A 23,591-nucleotide genomic window follows, 5' to 3' on the forward strand; every position below is an offset into this window, starting at 1 on the left:
ACATGGAATGCTGCAATCAACAGCAGTGCACAATCTCATGACTGTCTCATACTGGTAAACACAGGGAACGTGCGCCTGTATAAAAACTAGGTTTTGTGGGAAACTGGTTTTAGCATCTACTCATAAGGCATACTCACAAACATGTATTTTAGTACAAATACTAGATTCTTTATTTGAATATTTTACAACTTTGAAAACACATTTACAGAAACTAGTTCTGCATTATTACACTTAACACACATGTAGCTTTCATTCTGAAACATAGCTTGCTAGAGAACAAAATAAATAAATAAACTTGTCTTGACTGCAGAAGCGTCATCGAAAAACTGAGCATGGACAGAAAAAGCGGGACATAATTGAACACTGAGCAACATACAAGTCGAAACGAGACAGGCTTGCACTACCAGACAAGGCCTCTTGATAGGACGGTAAAATATCGATTTGTTAAGGCGGAATCGGTCCTCACCATTATCAATAAACAGCACTACAACCCGCCCCGCACTTCCTGGTTCAGCACATGTAACAGAAAAGTGTCCTTAAGCCATAGAGAACTTCATCTCAAAATCAGATATTAAGCTAATTATTCATTAACACATAATGATCCCTCACTGTCAGAAAGAGTAAAAAAAAAATCAGTTGTGTTGTGTTACTAAAATTGCATGTTTAAGTGTTTGAAAGACAACCTTTAAATGAAGGTGAGCAAATCAGAGACATTTGGAGGAGAGGCAAGCTGTGTGAGACAGGGGCACATTTGCAGGTAAGCAAATTCCAATAGTATAAATAGCTTGGACAAAGACAGCTTGTCATGCAAAGACAGAATGCATAGGACAGATGAAATTAAGTCTCAAAGGCTACTGAAAAAATTGTTTAAACAAAATTAAAGTATTTACTCCACAAATGTAACAATTTATGTTCTTTTCAATTATTTGTATGCTGAAATAAGCAAGATCAATAGTGACAACATTGGTCTCCATTACACTGTTAGCCTGACTGAAGGGTTTAGATAAGAAGCTGTACCCTGGTCATACTTGTGAAGCTATGGCTTTCCATCTTTGGTTTCTTTAAAGATTCAAAAATCTGCATTGTTGTTTGTTTCTCATATACTACCCGTCACATAAATAGAGCCACACACACACGATCAAACCCGTTCTGGTCACATTGGATTTTAGGCACAACTAAAAAGACACCTAAGTGGTCTTCTGACTGTTTTGCACCAAAAATACGAGTGGCCATCGTTCTCCACAAGCAGAATGACGGTTTAACTGTCAAACTGATATGCTCTCAATTTTAAAATACATTTTATGTTACAGTATAGGTGCAGATATTTCTCCAAACCCAAATGAAAACATGAAAGAAAATACGTTTTCCTCTTTGGTGCGCTGGCTTCATAACATTGGCAAACATTGGCTAACAATGCAGACAGGTGTGTATTCTGCTATTATGAAGAAGAAACAAAAGCATGCTAAGAACAGAACAGGATGATCAACTTCTAGGTTTCATGAAATAATGAAATTGCACACACACATAAATACAGTACAGTATTCAACATTTAATTGACAAAATAAAAGCAGCAGGTAAATTGTTATTGGGAGACAGAACAAAAACAATTTTGAGATGACACCCACCACACAAAGACTGATTCTTGTATAATAGTAAGATGGCATGATTCTCATTTGCAATCCATGGAGCAAAAATATAGCTTCACAAAAGACTCACAGGGTAAATCCATATGTTGGATGATATTTCAACTGTCACATCAATGGCTATCAAACTAATAACATTAAGTTATAAAAATAAAACTTTGTTTAATAATTCATACCTGACCTAGTGTTTCGGTTGAAAGCATTCCTAGATGCTACCATTAGCATTGCAAGTTAACACATATCAACAACAGACATTCAAACATGAACCTATACCCACTTTTTACGCACAATAATTTCATGGCCCTGACACGCTACTACAGAGTCAAACATGATCATGGTATGAACACGTCAACATCGTGGTTCTTTCGGCCCATGGAAGGGAGGGATTGAGAGTATTTACTTCAAGGTTGAACCCTTTATAGATTGTGAATGCTTGTGTACACCTGGCACAACAGCAAAATAACCATCCTCATCAGTGACAAAGTGAAGACACTCTTGTTACATGACACACAATATTTACAAACCCATGAGGATGTGCGCACCAGCAGAACAGTTCAGACTAGCCTATAGGTGGCACTCTGGAGAGATCTCTGCTAGTGGAGCTAGTACATTATACTGGCCAGCTACCCCTTTATCCTAATCCAAGACCCTGACGCGCTGATCTACATCCTTTCTGATCACAAGTCACTGTAACCTCTCTAAACCCCGCAACAACCCAGCCCCTCTCAATTCCAGTCTTAGAATTCATCCACACACACAGACGACTTGTAACAGATAGTCACACAGCTACAACACAGACAGACAATCAAAATGTATAGGCAACACAACCACATCTCCCCAACAACTCCAAAGCATGGCTTATTTGATTTATAACACGACTGCTTGTTTCAGGGCTGCCGACCACAACTCCCTGTAAAAGCAAACTTGCCTACACTCAGGACTGCCATTCAGTCGTAGTCTGAATGTGGGGAACCAACATGCCGTTCTGCATCACGATCAACATGAGAAAGTCCTTACAGCCTGCCTCCTCACTACAGTCCCAAAACAAAGTGGAAAAATAGAGATGGAGCCCAATTCTGTGGTGAGGAGTGTGTGTTCTATTTTGTGGCTGTGAGATAGAAAGGTCAGTGAAGGGATGGGGGGGCTCCCCAGTCTGTCCGACAGGAAGCAATGCATTTGAGAAGGAGCCAGGTGGAAGACTGAGAGGGAAGGAAGTGAACAGTTCCAATAAACATCACACACACTTAGTCTGTGTATTCTGCCACAATGGACAGCAGCACCGTGATGTCATCAGGCTTCCCCCCTGCAGGACACAAGAGAACGTATTAAATCGGCTTTCCAGAGTTCAAAGCCAACGTTGAATAGCCCAATCTTCAAACTGACAGTGGACATAAAATAGTGGTGCTGGAGGTGTTATTAGGGACGTAAAGGACTTCCCAAGAACCTGATACGTACCTCTTACATTCAGACCATTGTCACAGGCAAACTGAGCGAAAGGGGACATGTAGTTGGGGTCATAGGCCAGTTCATGGGCTTGCTTTGCAATGCTCTGTGCGGTCTGCTGGATACTGTCATAGTTGGTACTCTGAGAAATACAAGCATTAGCATTAGGACCGGAGAAATGTGTGCAGGTATTTACTAAAGTGAATGTGTAGATATAAGAGTGTGTGCCAGCAGTTATGAGGTACTATGATGTGTTACCTTGAGCTTTTTGAGCGCTTGCAGGATCATGTAGTCGGGCATGTTGTCGAAGAGGCCATCCGAGGCAGTCAGGATGATGTCACCCAGCTGGACGTCGAAGGAGGAGCTGTCAGCGGCCTCAGGGCTGGTGAAGAAAATAAACAGGACAGGACTGTCAGTGTGGACCAGCTAGAGGGCACTAGAAAGCTACTAGAAAGATGCTACCAGACAGTAATAGTGCTCCTCACAAACAGAAATAGGATCAAAGTGACTGTGCGCCAGAGGGACAGCTGATGGCTGGGTAATAAGACACTCGATTCCGCCTGGAACACAGCATGCTCACTTGCTTCTAGTAAGGTTATCAGGTATATTTCGTGGGAGCTGGCGGTACCCTCTGATTCCACCAAGACTGTCGTTTTACTATAACCGTCTCAGCTGACCTGGCCGTCCTGGGACTTGGCGTCAATGAGGACAGTTTGATTCAACAGGCTGCCTGGAAAATTCTAACTCAATGACCTGAACATTTTATTTGACCAGATGAGACTATAACAACGCTTCGTCAGTCAGATACTGTATCTCCTCCTGAAATAACAGTTTCACCCTATTAAACCCCCTCCATGCCAGAAAGAGTGAATGTGAGTCGGTGTGTGTGAGTTTGCCGAGTTGTATGCATGGGAGCATGAATAGTGACAACGTGTAAGTGTGCATGTTAATGCAAAGTGCGGACTGAAATATAAAAACATGGAAGGTCTCCTTTAAAATTGAGAAACATGGAGGAGCTCAAAAGTGCCTCTTCCGAGATTCTTGGAGAGAGAAAAAGAACAAGCCCAGTGGAAAGGGGTCTGGCGAGTAGGGCTGTGACTCATGGAATTTTGGATGACTGTTATTGGTCAGCCAAATGACCCTGGTCACCGTTCAAATATAAAATTTAAAAAACATAAGTCAAATGTGGCTGTATTTGACACCCCTGGTCTAAAGACAGTTTTCTCAACAGAAATGGTCATTTGAGACCAGGTGGAGGGTCAGAGAAGTGAGGGCGGTGGACTGACCTGTCACTGAGCACCACTCCCTCTGTCCCTGGGGGAGCGATGGACAGCTGAAAAGGGGTGTTGAAGTAGTGCTGCTGTTCGTCCGAGCGGTGCACCACTTCTCCCCCTCGCACCACCAGGAAACCAGAGTCACCTAGATTACACGTGTGCAGTTGATGGCTCCGTCGGTCCAAAACCACGATACAGGCTGTGCTGCTCCCTGGGGAAGAGAGGGGAGAAGAGAGAGAGGGAATAGAAAAACATATGGTGGTTGGCCATCACTTGATATCCTTTCTCCTTGTGAGCAAGGAGTACGTGAGATTATGTTGGACCAGTCAGCCTGGCATAGAGACCAAAAACAAATGCCATGTTCCCCCTGCTTCAGCTCCTAGACTGCCCCTGACCTTGAAGGGACAGTCAAACACAGACCTTTAGCTGCTCTCCACCTATCCCAAAATAAGAAGCGAGTCACTGTTGATAGACAAACATTGTGTGACTTGGTGGATAGTGGTGGCTCTGTGCAGGTAGCCTTGCCTGTGGTGTTGGGTCTCAGTTAAAATGTGTCCTCAGTCTGTCACATGCCAGTGCCTTAAAAAAACATGTGGACCCATGAGCAGTGTCTGTTACTGCTCCTTCCAATGACCTTTTAGGTGCTCTGTAAAGGGGTGAAATGGTCACGTGGAGGGGGATGTGGGAGTAGGGACTTGGCCAAATGTTTGTCCCAATGACTTCTGTATAGCTGGACCTTTGGTGGTTGCAGACTGAAGGACAGCACCATTTCAATTATATGATTATTACATCACTGTTATTTGGATATAATACGGCATATCACCATATTTTATTGTACTCTTTAAAAAAAAATAAAAAAAATATTATTGGTAGTGATGGGGGGAGGAATCAATACAGTCACATATCGCAATATCATTTTGGATGATATTATATTGATACTGACTCCAAGTACTGATTTGTAAAAAATATATATATATATATAAATAAAAATAAAAACATTCACCCCCCAGTCAAAAGTTTTAGAACACCTAGTAATTGAATGAGTAGGTGTGTCTAACCTTTGACTGGTACTGTATGTGTGAGAAATATATACATATATATACAGTGGGAGAACAAGTATTTGATACACTGCTGATTTTGCAGGTTTTTCTACTTACAAAGCATGTAGATGTCTAATTTTTATCATATGTACACTTCAACTGTGAGAGACGGAATCTAAAACAAAAATCCAGAAAATCCCATTGTATGATTTTTAAGTAATTAATTTGCTTAATATTTGGTACAGAAACCTTTGTTTGCAATTACAGAGATCATACGTTTCCTCTAGTTCTTCACCAGGTTTGCACACACTGCAGCAGGGATTTTGGCCCACTCCTCCACACAGACCTTCTCCAGATCCTTCAGGTTTCGAGGCTGTCGCTGGGCAATACAGACTTTCAGCTCCCTCCAAAGATTTTCTATTGGGTTCAGGTCTGGAGACTGGCTAGGCCACTCCAGGCCCTTGAGATGCTTCTTACGGAGCCACTCCTTAGTTGCCCTGGCTGTGTGTTTCAGGTCGTTGTCATGCTGGAAGACCCAGCCACGACCCATCTTCAATGCTCTTACTGAAGGAAGGAGGTTGTTGGCCAAGATCTCGCGATATGGCCCCATCCACCCTTCCTTCAATACGGTGCAGTCGTCCTGTCCCCTTTGCAGAAAAGCATCCCCAAAGAATGATGTTTCCACCTCCATGCTTCACAGTTGGGATGGTGTTCTTGGGGTTGTACTCATCCTTCTTCTTCCTCCAAACACGGCGAGTGGAGTTTAGACCAAAAAGCTCTATTTTTGTCTCATCAGACCACATGACCTTCTCCCATTCCACCTCTGGATCATCCAGATTGCCAATGACCAACTTCAGACGGGCCTGGACATGCGCTGGATTGAGCAGGGGGGCCTTGCGTGCGCTGCAGGATTTTAATCCATGGCGGCGTAGTGTGTTACTAATGGTTTTCTTTGAGACTGTGGTCCCAGCTCTCTTCAGGTCATTGACCAGGTCCTGCCGTGTAGTTCTGGGCTGATCCCTGACCTTCCTCATGATCATTGATGCCCCACGAGGTGAGATCTTGCATAGAGCCCCAGACCAAGGGTGATTGACCGTCATCTTGAACTTCTTTCATTTTCTAATAATTGAGCCAACAGTTGTTGCCTTCTCACCAAGCTGTTTGCCTATTATCCTGTAGCCCATCCCAGCCTTGTGCAGGTCTACAATTTAATCCCTGATGTCCTTACACAGCTCTCTGGTCTTGGCCATTATGGAGAGGTTGGAGTCTGTTTGATTGAGTGTGTGGACAGGTGTCTTTTATACAGGTAACGAGTTCAAACAGGTGAAGTTAATACAGGTAATGAGTGGAGAACAGGAAAAAAAAGCAGTACATATAGAATGGTAAGAATGGCAATGCATCATCACTAAAGTATTGTGATAATATCGTATTGTAAGATCCCTGGAAATTCCCAGCCCTAATGCTTAGGAGGGAAGGCATTTCAGCTTTGTATCATTATATTTTTTGGATGGATTGATAGAGTGCAGCTGAGTGGGCAGGGATACCCACAGGCAACAGATAAACATTCATGCAGCAGATACTGTATGACCCCCCCATGCATTATTGTGTGTGTGTGTGTGAGTGTGTGTGTCAGTGAGTGAGAGCGCGTGTTTGCTCACCTAGCAGGGGTACTTTGTTCTGTAGGAGCTCGTAGTAGCCTGACGTGAGGATCCCCACAGGGCTGCTGGGGGTGAAACGGCCCTCCTTCACCAGCCGCTCACACGTCCTCATCAGGGTGGCAGAGAACTGGGACGGGTCCACCCCGTAGTCCCTCCATCCACCTACACCATCTGCCACACCTGAGACACACAGAACAAGAGAAAAGTGTATAAGGATCAGAACAGTGAATGGTTATCGTTGTCATATTCTACCATCAACGTTGCCAACCCCACGCAAAGGGGTTGGAGGGCAAACCCCACCTTTACGCTCTCTTTCACACACCCTGGCTGTCTGGCTGGGCATTGCGTTTTGTCATTGTAAATTGCAGCTGTTCGCTGTTCCGTCGCATGGCGACAAGAGACCAGACATCTCTGGTTACCACTGACCAGCCAAACTACTCATCAACTCACATCACTGTCTGTGTGTGAACCCTTTGGACTACAGCAATAAAGATAAATAAGCATCAAACACCACCGAGTAATAGTACAAAACAAGCCATGAGCTGCTCATTGCAGATTATCCAGAAAGGTACACGAGCGACACAAAATGAACAAATCAAATTAAACCACTCGATTCAAATAGAAAATGATGGACCTGCAGTTGTTAACTCACTGACAAAGGAGGAGCGTATGAGTTCAGAGTGAGAGATGGACGTGAAATCAGGGGCCTTTGCCTTGATTTACAGCTGTGTGACCCCCGTGATAATATGCAGGCAATTCCACAGTAACAGAATGATGCAGAGACTCAGATTTTGCACTTAAAAATGTATGCCAAACAAAAACCAATGATTCAGTAGTTAAAAAAGGTCTAATGCATCTGTTTTTTTTTTTTATCTCAATATGAAATCATTTCTGGGTAACAAGTACTAGGATTTCAATTCAAATGGTAAAAAAAAAAAAAAAAAACTTGGCAAAGAGCATTTTCTAATGCAACATTTTGGGAGAGGAAAACTGAGAAAGGAAAATTTAAAACTAGCTGTTATTGGCAGAGGTTTCAAACTTTCTTATTGGTCTATTAACTTCGAGATAGGGTGCGCTCTTAATTTTTGGATAAAAAACGTTCCCGTTTTAAACAAGATATTTTGTCACGAAAAGATGCTCGACTATGCATGTAATTGACAGATTTGAAAAAAAAAAAAAACACTGACGTTTCCAAAACTGCAAAGATATTATCTGTGAGTGCCCCAGAACTAATGCTACAGGCGAAACCAAGATGAAATTTCATACAGGAAATGGTCCAGATTTTTGAATGCCCTGTGTTCCAATGTCTCCTTATATGGCTGTGAATGCGCCAGGAATGAGCCTGCACTTTGTCGTTTCCCCAAGGTGTTTGCAGCATTGTGGCGTATTTGTAGGCATATCATTGGAAAATTGACCATAAGAGACTACATTTACCAGGTGTCCGCTCGGTGTCCTCCGTCGAAACTATTGCGTAATCTCCAGGTGCGTGCATTTTACCATTTGGTTCAGAGGAGAAAGTCAACTGCCACGAATGATTTATCATCGATAGATATGTGAAAAACACCTTGAGGATTGATTCTAAACAACATTTGCCATGTTTCTGTCGATATTATGGAGTTAATTTGGAAAAAAGTTTGCGTTGTAATGACTTAATTTTTGTTTTTTTTCTTACCCAAACGTGATGAACAAAACGGAGCGATTTGTCCTACACAAATAATCTTTTTGGAAAAACTGAACATTTGCTATCTAACAGAGTCTCCTCATTGAAAACATCCGAAGTTCTTCAAAGGTAAATGATTTTATTTGAATGCTTTTCTTGTTTTTATTGAAATGTTGCATGCTGAATGCTAGGCTAAATGGAATGCTAGCTATCAATACTCTTACACAAATGCTTGTTTAGCTATGGTTCAAAAGCATATTTTGAAAATCTGAGATGAGTGTTGTTAACAAAAGGCTAAGCTTGAGAGCTAATATATTTATTTCATTTCATTTGCGATTTTCATGAATAGTTAACGTTGCGTTATGCTAATGAGCTTGAGGCTATAAATAGGATCCCGGATCCGGGTTTGCTCGTCGCAACAGGTTAACTATTTTAAATCGCCTGGTGATGTCACCAGACACGTCAAATTCCATCCCGCCAAAATAGGCTGAAATCAATGTACAATTACACAGTATTTTTCCAACCTCAGTGTGGAAATATGTATAAAACACAGGAAGATAAAGTTTTTGATTGCGCTGGGCCCTCGTAGAGAATGTAGATTTCTGCCTAAATAGACATACCCATTAGCCATTGCAAAAGCAGCAGCTACTCTTCCTGGTGTCCACACAAAACATCAGACAAGAACAGAACTACATACATTTATAAAAAAAAAAGGCACACATAGCCTATATATCAATGCATACACACAAACCATCTAGGTCAAATAGGAGAGGCATTGTGCCACGAGGTGTTGCTTTATCTGTTTTTTTTAAAACAGGTTTGCTGTTTATTTGAGCAATTATAAAGTTTATATAGTACTGTTTGTTTTCTTGAATTTCTTCTGGATTTGGGGAATATAAAAAGACCCCTGGTGGCATGTCTGGTGGGATAAGTATGTGTGTCAGAGCTGTGTGTAAGTTTACTATGCAAACAATTTGGGATTTTCAACACATGAAGTGATGCAGTTAGTCTCTCCTCGACTCTTAGCCAAGAGAGACTAGCATGCATAGTATTAATATTAGCCCTCTGATTACAATTAAGAGCAAAACGTGCTGCTCTGTTCTGGGCCAGCTGCAGCTTAACTAGGTTTTTCCTTGCTGCACTGGACCACATGACTGGAGAATAATCAAGAATAGACAAAACTAGAGCCTGCAGATCTTGCTTTTCGGAGTGTGATGTCAAAAAAGCAGAGCATCTCTTTATTACGGCTAGACCTCTCCCCATCTTTGCAACCACTGAATCTATACGTTTTAGAGGTCGACTGATTATGATTTTTCAACGCCGATACCGATTATTGGAGAAACAAAAAAGCAGATACCGATTAAATCGGATGATTTAAAAAAAATATATATTTGTAATAATGACAATTACAACGATACTGAATTAACACTTATTTTAACTTAATAATATAATACATCAATAAAATCAATTTTGCCTCAAGTAGATAATGAAACATGTTCAATTTGGTTTAAATAATGCAAAAACAAGTGTTGGAGAAGAACGTAAAAGTGCAATATGTGCTATGTTTCAGTTCCTTGCTCAGAACATGAGAACATATGAAAGCTGGTGGTTCCTTTAAAACATGAGTCTTCAATATTCCCAGGTAAGAAGTTTTAGGTTGTAGTTATTATAGGACTATTTCCCTCTATACCATTTGTATTTCATTAACCTTTGACTATTGGATGTTCTTATAGGCACTTTAGTATTGCCAGTGTAACAGTATAGCTTCCGTCCCTCTCCTCGCTCCTCCCTGGGCTCGAACCAGCAACAACGACAACAGCCACCACATTGAAGCAGCTTTACCCATGCAGAGCAAGGGAAACAACCACCCCAAGGCTCAGAGCGAGTGAAGTTTGAAATGCTATTAACGCGCGCTACCTAGCCAGCCATTTCACTTCGGTCACACCAGCCTCATCTCGGGAGTTGATAGGTTTGAAGTCATAAACAGCGCAATGCTTGAAGCACAACGAAGAGCTGCTGGCAAAACGCACGAAAGTGCTGTTTGAATGAATGTTTACGCACCTGCTTACCACCGCTCAGTCAGATATTTAGATACGTGTATGCTCAGTCAGATTATATGGAACACAGGACACGCTAGATAATATCTAGTAATATCATCAACCATGTGTAGTTAACTAGTGATTATGATTGATTGTTTTTTATAAGATAATGCTAGTTTAATGCTAGCTAGCATTGGCTTACTGCATTTGCGTAACAGGCAGTCAGTCTCCTTGTGGAGTGCAACGAGAGAGAGGCAGGTCGTTATTGCGTTGGACTAGTTAACTGTAAGGTTGCAAGATTGGATCCCCCGAGCTGACACGGTGAAAATCTTTTTCTGCCCCTGAACGAGGCAGTTAACCCACCATTCCTAGGCCGTCATTTAAAATAAGAATGTGTTCTTAACTGACTTGCCTAGTTAAATAAAGATTAAATAAAAGGTGATTATATATATATATATATACAGTGCCTTGCGAAAGTATTCGGCCCCCTTGAACTTTGCGACCCTTTGCCACATTTCAGGCTTCAAACATAAAGATATAAAACTGTATTTTTTTGTGAAGAATCAACAAGTGGGACACAACCATGAAGTGGAACGACATTTATTGGATATTTCAAACTTTTTTAACAAATCAAAAACTGAAGAATTGGGCGTGCAAAATTATTCAGCCCCCTTAAGTTAATACTTTGTAGCGCCACCTTTTGCTGCGATTACAGCTGCAAGTCGCTTGGGGTATGTCTCTATCAGTTTTGCACATCGAGAGACTGAAATTTTTTCCCATTCCTCCTTGCAAAACAGCTCGAGCTCAGTGAGGTTGGATGGAGAGCATTTGTGAACAGCAGTTTTCAGTTCTTTCCACAGATTCTCGATTGGATTCAGGTCTGGACTTTGACTTGGCCATTCTAACACCTGGATATGTTTATTTTTGAACCATTCCATTGTAGATTTTGCTTTATGTTTTGGATCATTGTCTTGTTGGAAGACAAATCTCCGTCCCAGTCTCAGGTCTTGCAGACTCCATCAGGTTTTCTTCCAGAATGGTCCTGTATTTGGCTCCATCCATCTTCCCATCAATTTTAACCATCTTCCCTGTCCCTGCTGAAGAAAAGCAGGCCCAAACCATGATGCTGCCACCACCATGTTTGACAGTGGGGATGGTGTGTTCAGCTGTGTTGCTTTTACGCCAAACATAACGTTTTGCATTGTTGCCAAAAAGTTCAATTTTGGTTTCATCTGACCAGAGCACCTTCTTCCACATGTTTGGTGTGTCTCCCAGGTGGCTTGTGGCAAACTTTAAACGACACTTTTTATGGATATCTTTAAGAAATGTCTTTCTTCTTGCCACTCTTCCATAAAGGCCAGATTTGTGCAATATACGACTGATTGTTGTCCTATGGACAGTCTCCCACCTCAGCTGTAGATCTCTGCAGTTCATCCAGAGTGATCATGGGCCTCTTGGCTGCATCTCTGATCCGTCTTCTCCTTGTATGAGCTGAAAGTTTAGAGGGACGGCCAGGTCTTGGTAGATTTGCAGTGGTCTGATACTCCTTCCATTTCAATATTATCGCTTGCACAGTGCTCCTTGGGATGTTTAAAGCTTGGGAAATCTTTTTGTATCCAAATCCGGCTTTAAACTTCTTCACAACAGTATCTCGGACCTGCCTGGTGTGTTCCTTGTTCTTCATGATGCTCTCTGCGCTTTTAACGGACCTCTGAGACTATCACAGTGCAGGTGCATTTATATGGAGACTTGATTACACACAGGTGATTGTATTTATCACCATTAGTCATTTAGGTCAACATTGGATCATTCAGAGATCCTCACTGAACTTCTGGAGAGAGTTTGCTGCACTGAAAGTAAAGGGGCTGAATAATTTTGCACGCCCAATTTTTCAGTTTTTGATTTGTTAAAAAAGTTTGAAATATCCAATAAATGTCGTTCCACTTCATGATTGTGTCCCACTTGTTGTTGATTCTTCACAAAAAAATACAGTTTTATATCTTTATGTTTGAAGCCTGAAATGTGGCAAAAGGTCGCAAAGTTCAAGGGGGCCGAATACTTTCGCAATGCACTGTATATATATATTCTTTTTTAAATTGGGCGCCCAAAAATACCGATTTCCGAAGGTTATGAAAACGTGAATCGGCCCGAATTAAATCGGCCATTCCGATTAAATCGGTCGACCTCTAATATGTTTTGACCGTTACAGTTTACAATCTAAGGTTACGGCAAGTAATTTAGTCTCCTCAACTTGTTCAACCGCCACACCATTCATTACCAGATTCAGCTGAGGTCTAGTACTTAAGGAATGATTTGTACCAAATAAACTGGTCCTGAACATCTCTGAAACTAAGAGCACTGTATCACTGGCCAACCATTCCAAAACAGACTGCAACTCTTTGTTAAGGGTTTCTGTGACTTCCTTAGCTGTGGTTGGTGATGCATATATGGTTGAATCATCAGCATACATGGACACACATACTTTGTTTAATGCCAGGTCATTGGTGAAAAGAGTAGGGGGCCCAGAGAGCTGCCATGCGGTACACATCACTTTACACGTTTGACAGACGCTTCCATTAAGGTAACCCCTTTGAATTCTCATAGATAGATAACCTGTTGTTGAAAACTTAAGCGCTGTGGTCAGTAATATCAAAGGCTGCACTGAAATGCAACAGTACAGCTCCCACAATCTTCTTATTATCAATTTCTTTCAACCAATCATCAGTAATTTCTGTCAGTGCAGTACATGTGGAGTGCCCTTCTCTATAAGCATGCTGAAAGTCTTGTTTATTTGTTTAGAGAAACGGCATTGTATTTGGTCAAACACCATTTTTTTCCCAACAGTTTGCTAAGAGTTGTCAGCAAGCTTATAGGTCTGCTGTTAAAATCAGTAAAGGCCGCTTTACCACTCTTGGTAGCGGAATTGCCTTGGCTTCCCTCCAGGCCTGAGGACAAAGACTTTCCTCTAGGCTTAGATTAAAAATATGACAGATAGGAGTGGCTATAGTCAGCCACCATCCTCAGTAGCTTTCCATCCAAGTTGTCAATGCCAGGAAGTTTGTCATTATTGATCGTTAACAATAATTTCCCCACCTCTCCCACACTAACTTTACAAATTCAAACTTGCACTGCTTTTCTTTCATTATTAGTTTTTTTGATGCATGAATATAATTCACTGTTTGTCGTAGGCATTTAATGCCTAAGTTTGCCCACTTTGCCAATGAAATAATCAATAAAATAATTGGCAACATCAAATGGTTTTGTGATGATTAAGCCATCTGATTCGATGTTCTTTCTGCCCATAATTTCATTTAAAGTACTCCAAAGTTTTTCCCATTATTCTTTATACACTGCTCAAAAAATTAAAGGGAACACTTAAACACAATGTAACAAACTGTCCACTTAGGAACCAACACTGATTGACAATATATTTCACATGCTGTTGTGCAAATGGAATAGACAACAGGTTTCCACCTGTTTTTAAATTATAGGCAATTAGCAAGACACCCCCAATAAAGGAGTGGTTCTGCAGGTGGTGACCACAGACCAGTTCTCAGTTCCTATGCTTCCTGGCTGATGTTTTGGTCACTTTTGAATGCTGGCGGTGCTTTCACTCTAGTGGTAGCATGAGATGGAGTCTACAACCCACACAAGTGGCTCAGGTAGTGCTGCTCATCCAGGATAGGACATCAATGCGAGCTGTGGCAAGAAGGTTTGCTGTGTCTGTGAGCGTAGTGTCGAGCATGGAGGCGCGACCAGGAGACAGGCCAGTACATCAGGAGACGTGGAGGAGGCCGTAGGAGGGCAACAACCCAGGAGCAGGACCGCTACCTCCACCTTTGTGCAAGGAGGAGCACTGCCAGAGCCCTGCAAACTGACCTCCAGCAGGCCACAAATGTGCATGTGTCTGCTCCAACAGTCAGAAACAGACTCCACGAGGGTGGTATGAGGGCCCGACGTCCACAGGTGGGGGTTGTGCTTACAGCCCTACACCGTGCAGGACGTTTGCATTTGCCAGAGAACACCAAGATTGGCAAATTCGCCACTGGCGCCCTGTGCTCTTCACAGATGAAAGCAAGTTCACACTGAGCACATGTGACAGACGTGACAGAGTCTGGAGACTCCGTGGAGAACGTTCTGCTGCCTGCAACATGCTCCAGCATGACCGGTTTGGCGGTGGGTCAGTCATGGTGTGGGGTGGCATTTCTTTGGGGGGCCGCACAGCCCTCCACGTGCTCGCCAGAGGTAGCCTGACTGCCATTAGGTACCGAGATGAGATCCTCCGACCCCTTGTGAGACCATATGCTGGTGCGGTTGGCCCTGGGTTCCTCCTAATACAAGACAATGCTAGACCTTATGTGGCTGGAGTGTGTCAGCAGTTCCTGCAAGAGGAAGGCATTGATGCTATGGACTGGCCCGCCCATTCCCCAGACCTGAATCCAATTGAGCACATCTGGGACATCATGTCTCGCTCCATCCACCAACGCCACGTTGCACCACAGACTGTCCAGGAGTTGGCGGACGCTTTAGTCCCGGTCTGGGAGGAGATCCCTCAGGAGACCATCCGCCACCTCATCAGGAGCATGCCCAGGCGTTGTAGGGAGGTCATACAGGCTCGTGGAGGCCACACACACTACTGAGCCTCATTTTGACTTGTTTTAAGGACATTACATCAAGTTGGATCAGCCTGCAGTGTGGTTTTCCACTTTAATTTTGAGTGTGACTCCAAATCCAGACCTCCATGGGTTGATCAATTTGATTTCCATTGATAATTTGTGTGATTTTGTTGTTAGCACATTCAACTAGGTAAAGAAAAAAGTATTTAATAAGAATATTTCATTCATTCAGATCTAGGATGTGTTATTTTAGTGTTCCCTTTATTTTTTTGAGCAGTGTATAATTGATCTTGGCTTCATAATAAATGTTATTATTCTTTTTGTTGAGTTTTGTCATACTTACTGCAAATGGAGAAATTAAGCCAGTCAGATGTACAGCCAGACATATTAGCTACTCCTTTTGCCCCATCTCTTCCAACCATTCAGTTTTTCAATTCCTCATCAATCCATGGAGCCTTAACAGTTCCAACAGTCAGTTTCTTAACATGTGCTTGTTTATAAATAATTGGAAGAAGCCATTTCATAAATTCATCAAGTGCAGCGCCTGGATGACCCTCATTAATCACATCAGACCAACAAATATTTTTAACATCATCCACATAAGAGCCACAGCAAAATGTTTTGTATCATCTCTTATACACTATTTTAGGCCCAGCTGTTAGAACTTTGGCTTTCCTGGATATAGCCACTATATTGTGATCACTGCATCCAATGGGTTCGGATACAGCTTTTGAACAAAGTTCTACAGCATTAGTAAAGATGTTCCTGTAGTGTTTGAAAACACCCTGGTAGGTTGATTAATAACCTGAACCAGATTACAGGCACTGGTTACAGTAAGAAGCTTCCTCTTGAGCGGACAGCTTGATGAAAACCAGTCAATATTCAGGTCCCCAAGAAACTAGACCTCACTGTTACAAACACTGTTACAAATTAAGGTCGCAGCTATGAAAACTTAGGACACTAAAGAGGCCTTTCTACTGACTCTGAAAGAAACCAAAAGAAAGATGCCCAGGGTACCTGCTCATCTACGTGAATGTGCCTTAGGCATGCTGCAAGGAGGCATGAGGAGTGCAGATGTGGCCAGGGCAATACATTACAATGTCCGTACTGTGAGGCCCAGCTGTTGGAACTAAGACAGCACTACATGGAGACAGGACGGAGAGCTGATCGTCCTCGCAGTGGCAGACCACGTGTAACACCGCCTGCACAGGATCAGTACATCCGAACATCACACCTGCGGGACAGGTGCAGGATGGCAACATCAACTGCCCGAGTTACACCAGGAACGCACAATCCCTCCATCAGCGCTCAGACTGTCCGCAAAAGGCTGAGAGAGGCTGGACTGAGGGCTTGTAGGCCTGTTGTAAGGCAGGTCCTCACCAGCAACAATGGTGCCCATGGGCACAAACCCACTGTCGCTAGACCAGATAGGACTGGCATAAAGTGCCCTTCAATGACGAGTCGTGGTTGTGTCTCATCAGGGGTGATGGTCGGATTCGCGTTTATCGCCACTGGAATGAGCGTAACAACGAGGCCTGTACTCTGGAGCAGGATCGATTTGGAGGTGAAGGGTCCACCATGGTCTGGGGCGGTGTGTCACAGCATCATCGGACTGAGCTTGTCATCATTGTCGTCACAATCTAAACTCTGTGCGTTACAGGGAACACATCCTCCTCCCTCATGTGGTACCCTTCCTGCAGGCTCATCCTGACATGCCCCTCTAGCTTGACAACACCACCAGCCATACTGCTCGTTCTGTGCATGATTTCCTGCAAGACAGGAATGTCAGTGTTCTGCCATGGTCAGCAAAAGAATCCAGATCTCAATCCCATTGAACACGCCTGGAACCTGTTGGATCGGGGGGTGAGGGCTAGTGCCATTCCCCCCCAGAAATGTCCGGGAACTTGCAGGTGCCTTGGTGGAAGAGTCGGGTAACATCTCACAGCAAGAACTGGCAAATCTGGTGCAGTCCATGAGGGGATACGTTGTAGTACTTAATGCAGCTAGTGCCCACACCAAATACTGACTGTTACTTTTGACCCCCCCCCCCCCCCTCTTTGTTCAGGGACATATCATTCCATTCAGTTTGTCTCAGTTGTTGAATCTTATGTTCATACAAATATTTACACATGTTAAGTTTGCTGAAAATGAACGCAGTTGACAGTGAGAGGACGTTTCTTTTTTTGCTGAGTTTATTATTTAGATATGGACAGTTAGCACTTGGTGGCCTATAGCAACACCCCAAAAGAAAAGGCTTTAGATGGGCCAAGTGAACCTGCAACCACAACACTTCAATAATACTAGACATAAGATCTTCTCTAAGCATTACAGGGATATGGCTCTGAATATATACAGCACTCCCATAAGCATTTGTCTCTTCAAAAATGTTATATCCTTGTATTGCTACTGCTGTATCATCAAATGAATGATCTAAGTGAGTCGCAGAAATAGCTAATATATGAATGTTATCATGTAATTCATTCATTAACCTAATTTCTAAGGCTACATATATTAATATGGGCTATTTTCAGCACTTTCCTGGGTAGCTTATCAGAGGTAGACATAATATTGAAAAGAGCAGACAAATCAAGAGAGAAAAAAACCCACACTCAGCAGTCGATTAATCAATTGGTGTGTGTGCGGGGTTGAGGCTATGAGACCACAGGCTTGGCTCTCTCATCCCTTCCAGGCTTCTGGGAGGGAGGGTGGACAATGAGCCTGTCGTAGCGGATGTACACAATGTCCTCATGCGTTCTGGCAGCTTTCATGGCTGGGATCAGTTCTTTCCTCTTCTGGCACACAGCTTCAGGATTGTCCTCGTTGAGAAAGATATACGTTCCTCTCAAGTTCTTGGCTCTTTCCAGAACAGCTACCTTGTCCTTGAATCTCAGGAACTTAACCACTATCAGGCTGGGCCTATCACCTGGGCCGGTGGGGGGGGGGTTTCCAGTCCGGTGGGCTCCACCTCAATCTTCCTGTGGTCCATCTTCAATTTCTCAGAGATATTTTCCCTCACTTTGTCCTTCCGTCCACAACCATGTTGTTTCGCCTTGATTGTCCCTCAAAATAGTCTGGTGTGTGTCATTGTTACCATAGATTCACACACAGAACTGATGTCCTCTCTCAATGACTTACAGATTGCTGTCATCTTGCCATTATCCTGTTTCAACTTGTCGAGCTGACCCTGGGAGAACTGTTCTTCAGGTCCTGGACCTCTCTGGTCAGGTCGTCCATTATTTTATTAGTAGAATCCACGAGCATTTGGACAAAACACCTAATTATTTTCTTGTTGTTGTAACAACTGCTTATAGGCCTCTTTTTTTACCCCATTTTCTTCCCAATTTTGTGGTATTAAATTGTTAGTAATTACTATCTTGTCTCATCGCTACAACTCCCGTACGGGCTCGGGAGAGGCCGGAAGCCTGCCACACCAATGTGTCGGAGGAAACACCGTGCACCTGGCTACCTTAGCTAGCGCGCACTGCGCCTGGCCCGCCACAGAGTCGCTGGTGCGCGATGAGACGATACCCCCGGCAGCTTTGGTCTTTGTCATGGTAGCTAGCAACGCATGTTAGGCTGTTACTCCTCGCAGTTCCAGACAGCGCAGGTCAGGAGAAAATGTGAAAACAACAAACAGCAGGGATCTAGACAGCCACAATCCCAGGACAATCCGTGTCCAGCTAGCTAGCAGCTGGGCTAGCTGCGACACCAAATAGCTCCTCAGACCCATCCTTGGTCAGCAGGATCACTGGAAAGATGGAAAGCTTTCGGTGTGAATCAATGTATTCCGTGTTTATTGCATTTATGGTTCACAACTCTAACCGGAATGTAGCTAGCAGCCATCTTGAAAAGAGGTAATCGGCTCAGCCTGACCTTATACAACCATATATGGGCATACGAATGTAAGTCACACCTAAGATTTTAAGGCACAGATCAATAGCCAAGATACTCATACCAGACTGAATTGAATCAAAAAAATATCAAATATTGGGACTGTACATTTAAGAGGTTTTTAAACAAACCATGCAAGGAGGACTTACAAAACACATTTACTTGAACAGTGTCGATGCAAAGTTTGGTAATGACGACGTTCTGTTACCAAACTTCGCATCGGCACTGTTCTTCTTGCATCTACACAACCTCTGATAGCTTAGCAACGCTCTTTGTTGGTGCCTAAAACAAACACTTCCATATACTGTCCACACTCACAGATGCATGTCCTACACCTCCTTCCACAGCAGCACATAAGTACCTTAATTTAACTAGGCAAGTCAGTTAAGAACAAATTCTTATTTACAATGACGGCCTACCGGGGAACAGTGGGTTCCAAGCTACCTTGTTCAGGGGCAGAACGACAGGTTTTTACCTTGTCAGCTCGAGGATTCAATCCAGCAACCCTTTGGTTACAGGCCCAATGCTCTAACCACTAGGCTACCCTCCGCCCCATAGTACAGGCCCAAAGCTACTCTCGCCATGGCAAAAAAGGCATTTCCAAGAGATGAAAAACTTAATTGACATTAAAACTACACTGGGTATAGGGAGGCCTGTCTATAATGCTCAGCAGAGGCCAGGATAGAATCCTTCTCGCCAACAGATTGTGATAGCCAAACAGAAGCTAGATAGCACCCAGGTGGGACACAGTATACATAAGCCCAGAGCCAGCAGTCTCTGTGGGTGTTTGATCCTGTCTCCATAACCAGTTAATTAGCCACAGAGGAAAGCAGCTCAGCCTCAGCCCCTGACCCGATGTGGTCCATCATGAGAAATCAGTAGACAATGTGAGCACCACTGTATTTCCCTAAAGCATGAGCAGACTAAAGCTATCCATGTAAAAACTAGCGACCGTGTTATCACTAGACACAATGAGCATACAATGAGCATACTGAAGGGCTCTGCTGCAGTAATGTTTCAGGTCCAAGGTTCCAGCTGGTAGAGAAAGTCAGTGGGCTACACTCGACATCCAACCATTTCATTTTAGTTCGGCACGACTTGTTGCAATGACTCATCCTGCGCTTCTACCACAGTCAAATAGGGCAAGTTTTTGAAAGGCATCTCATTCACATGATGCAGAGTTAGGCCTACATCCTATCAAGAAAACAAGGCAACTTAAACCAAGCTAAAATTATGAACTAGCCTAACGCTAACTATATTCAATGAGGTACAACACAGTGTTACAGATAGAAAAGTATTCCATAAAACTGCCAGTTCTTTGTTACACATGATAGGATGTGTAATTCTGCACATTCTGAACAGGGCAGTTGATGAAACTTATTTCGGTGGTCTTTTTCTCCAATTACTGTTCAAACAAGCTTTTCGAGATGTTAAAAGCAGGGTAAGCTAGCTTTGGCTGATAATCGTGACGTACATTCCATGCAACAGTATCTGTTCATGCTAACATTTTACATTTAGTTTGTTGATTAAGACAACATGGAAGTAAGAAAAAAAATGGCAACCAAGCATATCCAAAAGGTTTATAGAATGATTAGAAGCCCCCCCCCAAGTGGCGCAGCAGTCTTAGGCACTGTATCGCAGTACTTGAGGCGGCACTACAGACCCAGGTTCGTTCCCAAGCTGTTTCACACCCGGCCGTGAACTGGAGTCCCATGGGCGGCGCACAAATGGCCTAACGCCGTCCTAGTTAGGGGAGTGTTTGGCCGGGGGGGCTTTACTTGGCTCATCGCGCTCTAGGTTCATCAGTTGAACTGAGATTTCTCCGACACATTGGTGCAGCTGGCTTCTGGGTTAAGCGGGTGGGTGTCAAGAAGTGCGATTTGGCGGGCCATGTTTCTGAGGACACATGACTCTACCTTCCCCTCTCCCAAACCCACTGGGGAGTTTCAGCAATGAGACAAGACCGTAATTGAATCGCTATTAGATATCACAAAATTGGGAAGTATTTATTTTTATAATGAGTAAAAAAATAACCTGACAACAGCTGTATTATGAGTAAAGTAAGCAATTTAACAACAGGAGTAAAGGCAGTACCCTACTCGGGGGCGTGGTCACATTAAGCCCTGCCTTCTTTGTGTATCTATGAGGGGGATTGATAAATCCCACCGGGGAGCCCGTGTAGGCATGTTTGGCAATTGAAATCCAAACACTTATTTTACAGAAAAGAGATGCATGTTTCTGGATGATGTACCATGCAGCCGTGTTGACAAAATGACCGAGCCACATAAATTATTGCTAGATTTGAGAATGGCCCGCCTCCCTCTCACCCATTGTCTTAACGGGCCATAGTCGAGTGCTCTCTGGCTTAGCATAATCGAATCCGCCCTGTGAGATATCGGTCCGTGTAAACCGGATGCAACCCGGATATAGACGGTCCATGAATCGGCGTATGCGAACGTGAGTATATTACCTTGAAAACAACGGGCGGACATCTTGGACGTATTCTCCAGGTCTTATTATATCTCAGTGGTGCAAACCTGCTTTAGGCACCGTTCTGAATGTGTGACATCTGGTAAATAAGAACTTGATAATGATATGGGCGGATATTTTCTATGAACTGGTAAAACAACAATGCACTGCCCCCTCATGAGTCTAAAACGTGAATTGGTCCTGGAAACATGGCTGCCTCCATGTTCAACCATTCTGACCTTTAGAAAACACCGGACAATGAGTTCCCCTAAGCGTGTGTGAAATGTGTGTAAAATCCACAACAAAGTCGGCTAAGGCTAATGAATATGAAGCTATAGGCTGTCATAACAGAATTATACATTTTGTTGAACTCTTCCAACGAACCCCATTGTTCTTAGCATCGAATGGCGGAACAATTCATAAGCTAACAATTTATAGCCACAATCAACGTGCCACTTCCACATTTGTCACGCTATGAAATAGCTGTGTATACCTGTTCACACTACGGCCACTAGTAGCGCTGGTAAGAGGGCTTGTCCATACGTCTAGGTGAAAGGTCTTTACAATTACTCTTCAACAAAGTACACATTTTTTGTAAACCCAGGTACAGTTTCTCGGTGGCTTATAGGCCTACAGACCACAGCTGTAGTCTACCGTAGTAGGCAAACACCGTGACAACATAAGACGAGGTTAAATCGGGTAAGGGGTAACGGTAGGGAATATCCTCTTGTCTTTGTGACATGGGTAGGCGACACGTGCTAGGCTACACATTGAAGGTTAAATGTGGAAAATGCTATAGGCCTATTATACCCCAAAATACCTTGCACATTTCACGGTGGCTTTTGTTTTCTTATAATGAACGACTAGTTCAGATAATTGGAATATTAAAGTGAGACTTACCCAATACATCGGCGGACCTATGCCGGGCAATGAAACAAGCGTCATCCCCGTAGCACATCCCTTTCTTCAATATCCCCTTACGAAAGTCTTTCCCAAACCCACAACTAGCTGTGACCAGGCTGTAGTCCCGACCATCAGTTTGAGAGAGTCCGCCAAGGACAGCCCTCGCAACCAGTCTTCCATAGGAGAGTACGGATAACATTCCTCAAAAGCGAGCGCTCGTCTCTACCTGCCGAGCCCTTCACTCTCCACTCCTCTCGGCCTAGCCTACTTCGAAACTCTATTCGACTTCCACCATTCGTTTTGGATACTTCTACCACTGAATAGGCTAAAACGCGAGTCAGCGAGGTAACACAACCGTGGAAAAGGGTCCTGGACTATGTCAAATTCTTTTAAATTGTGGAATTGCTCTGCTTCTTCAGGTTTTGGTAGATTTCATTGATCTTCCGGTGTGCACAATCCTTGCCGACATGTTTCCAGTCACACACAAATGCACGCCGACAGCGCATCCCGGGTCCTCCAGTCTTGGGATTCGTTGGCTCGACGTCAAAGCTGCGCACGCAAAATGCAGGCTCTCCTACGCTTCATCAAAGATGACCTATTATAATTGACAAGATGGTCGACTAACCGCTCTAACAATGGAAATTACATGTCTGCAAAGGCGAGATCAGGAGGGAACGGTCTAGTTAATTATATTTTATAGAAACATACCAATACATTTGTAACAACGTAAGCACTATTCAGCTTCGATCAAATATGTCTTATCTATCAAATGGCAATTCCCTTTTATATTGATCAAATGTAACACTCTCCTATTGCCCCCATTAAAAAACAACACCTTACTTGGTCTGCTTATCCTGCGCGGACAGATTTTGGGCGGAGTCGACCCTGTCACTTCTTCTTCGATGAGGTTTAACGGAGGTTGGCATCCAATATGTTGCATTACCGCCACCTACTA

General features: G+C 43.3%; 1 protein-coding gene across 2 annotated transcripts; it reads right to left on the bottom strand.

Moving 5' to 3' along the window:
- Positions 1–146: 146 nt before the first annotated feature.
- LOC110509913 (protein phosphatase PTC7 homolog) lies at positions 147–23,591 on the bottom strand. 2 transcript variants are annotated; one of them, XM_036968146.1, is made up of 6 exons: positions 23,477–23,591; positions 7,059–7,238; positions 4,373–4,571; positions 3,345–3,468; positions 3,099–3,228; positions 147–2,946 (listed from the first exon to the last, which is right to left on the bottom strand). In XM_036968146.1, exons 1-6 carry the CDS (start codon positions 23,574–23,576, stop codon positions 2,888–2,890), a joined length of 792 nt encoding a protein of 263 aa, XP_036824041.1. In that variant the 5' UTR covers positions 23,577–23,591; the 3' UTR covers positions 147–2,887. The 2 variants fall into 2 exon arrangements, with proteins under 2 accessions (XP_036824041.1, XP_021446804.1); XM_021591129.2 differs by lacking the exon at positions 23,477–23,591 and adding an exon at positions 22,634–23,463.

The sequence above is a fragment of the Oncorhynchus mykiss genome, chromosome Y (genome assembly GCF_013265735.2).
Source record: "Oncorhynchus mykiss isolate Arlee chromosome Y, USDA_OmykA_1.1, whole genome shotgun sequence".
Classification (NCBI taxonomy): Eukaryota; Metazoa; Chordata; class Actinopteri; order Salmoniformes; family Salmonidae; genus Oncorhynchus; species Oncorhynchus mykiss.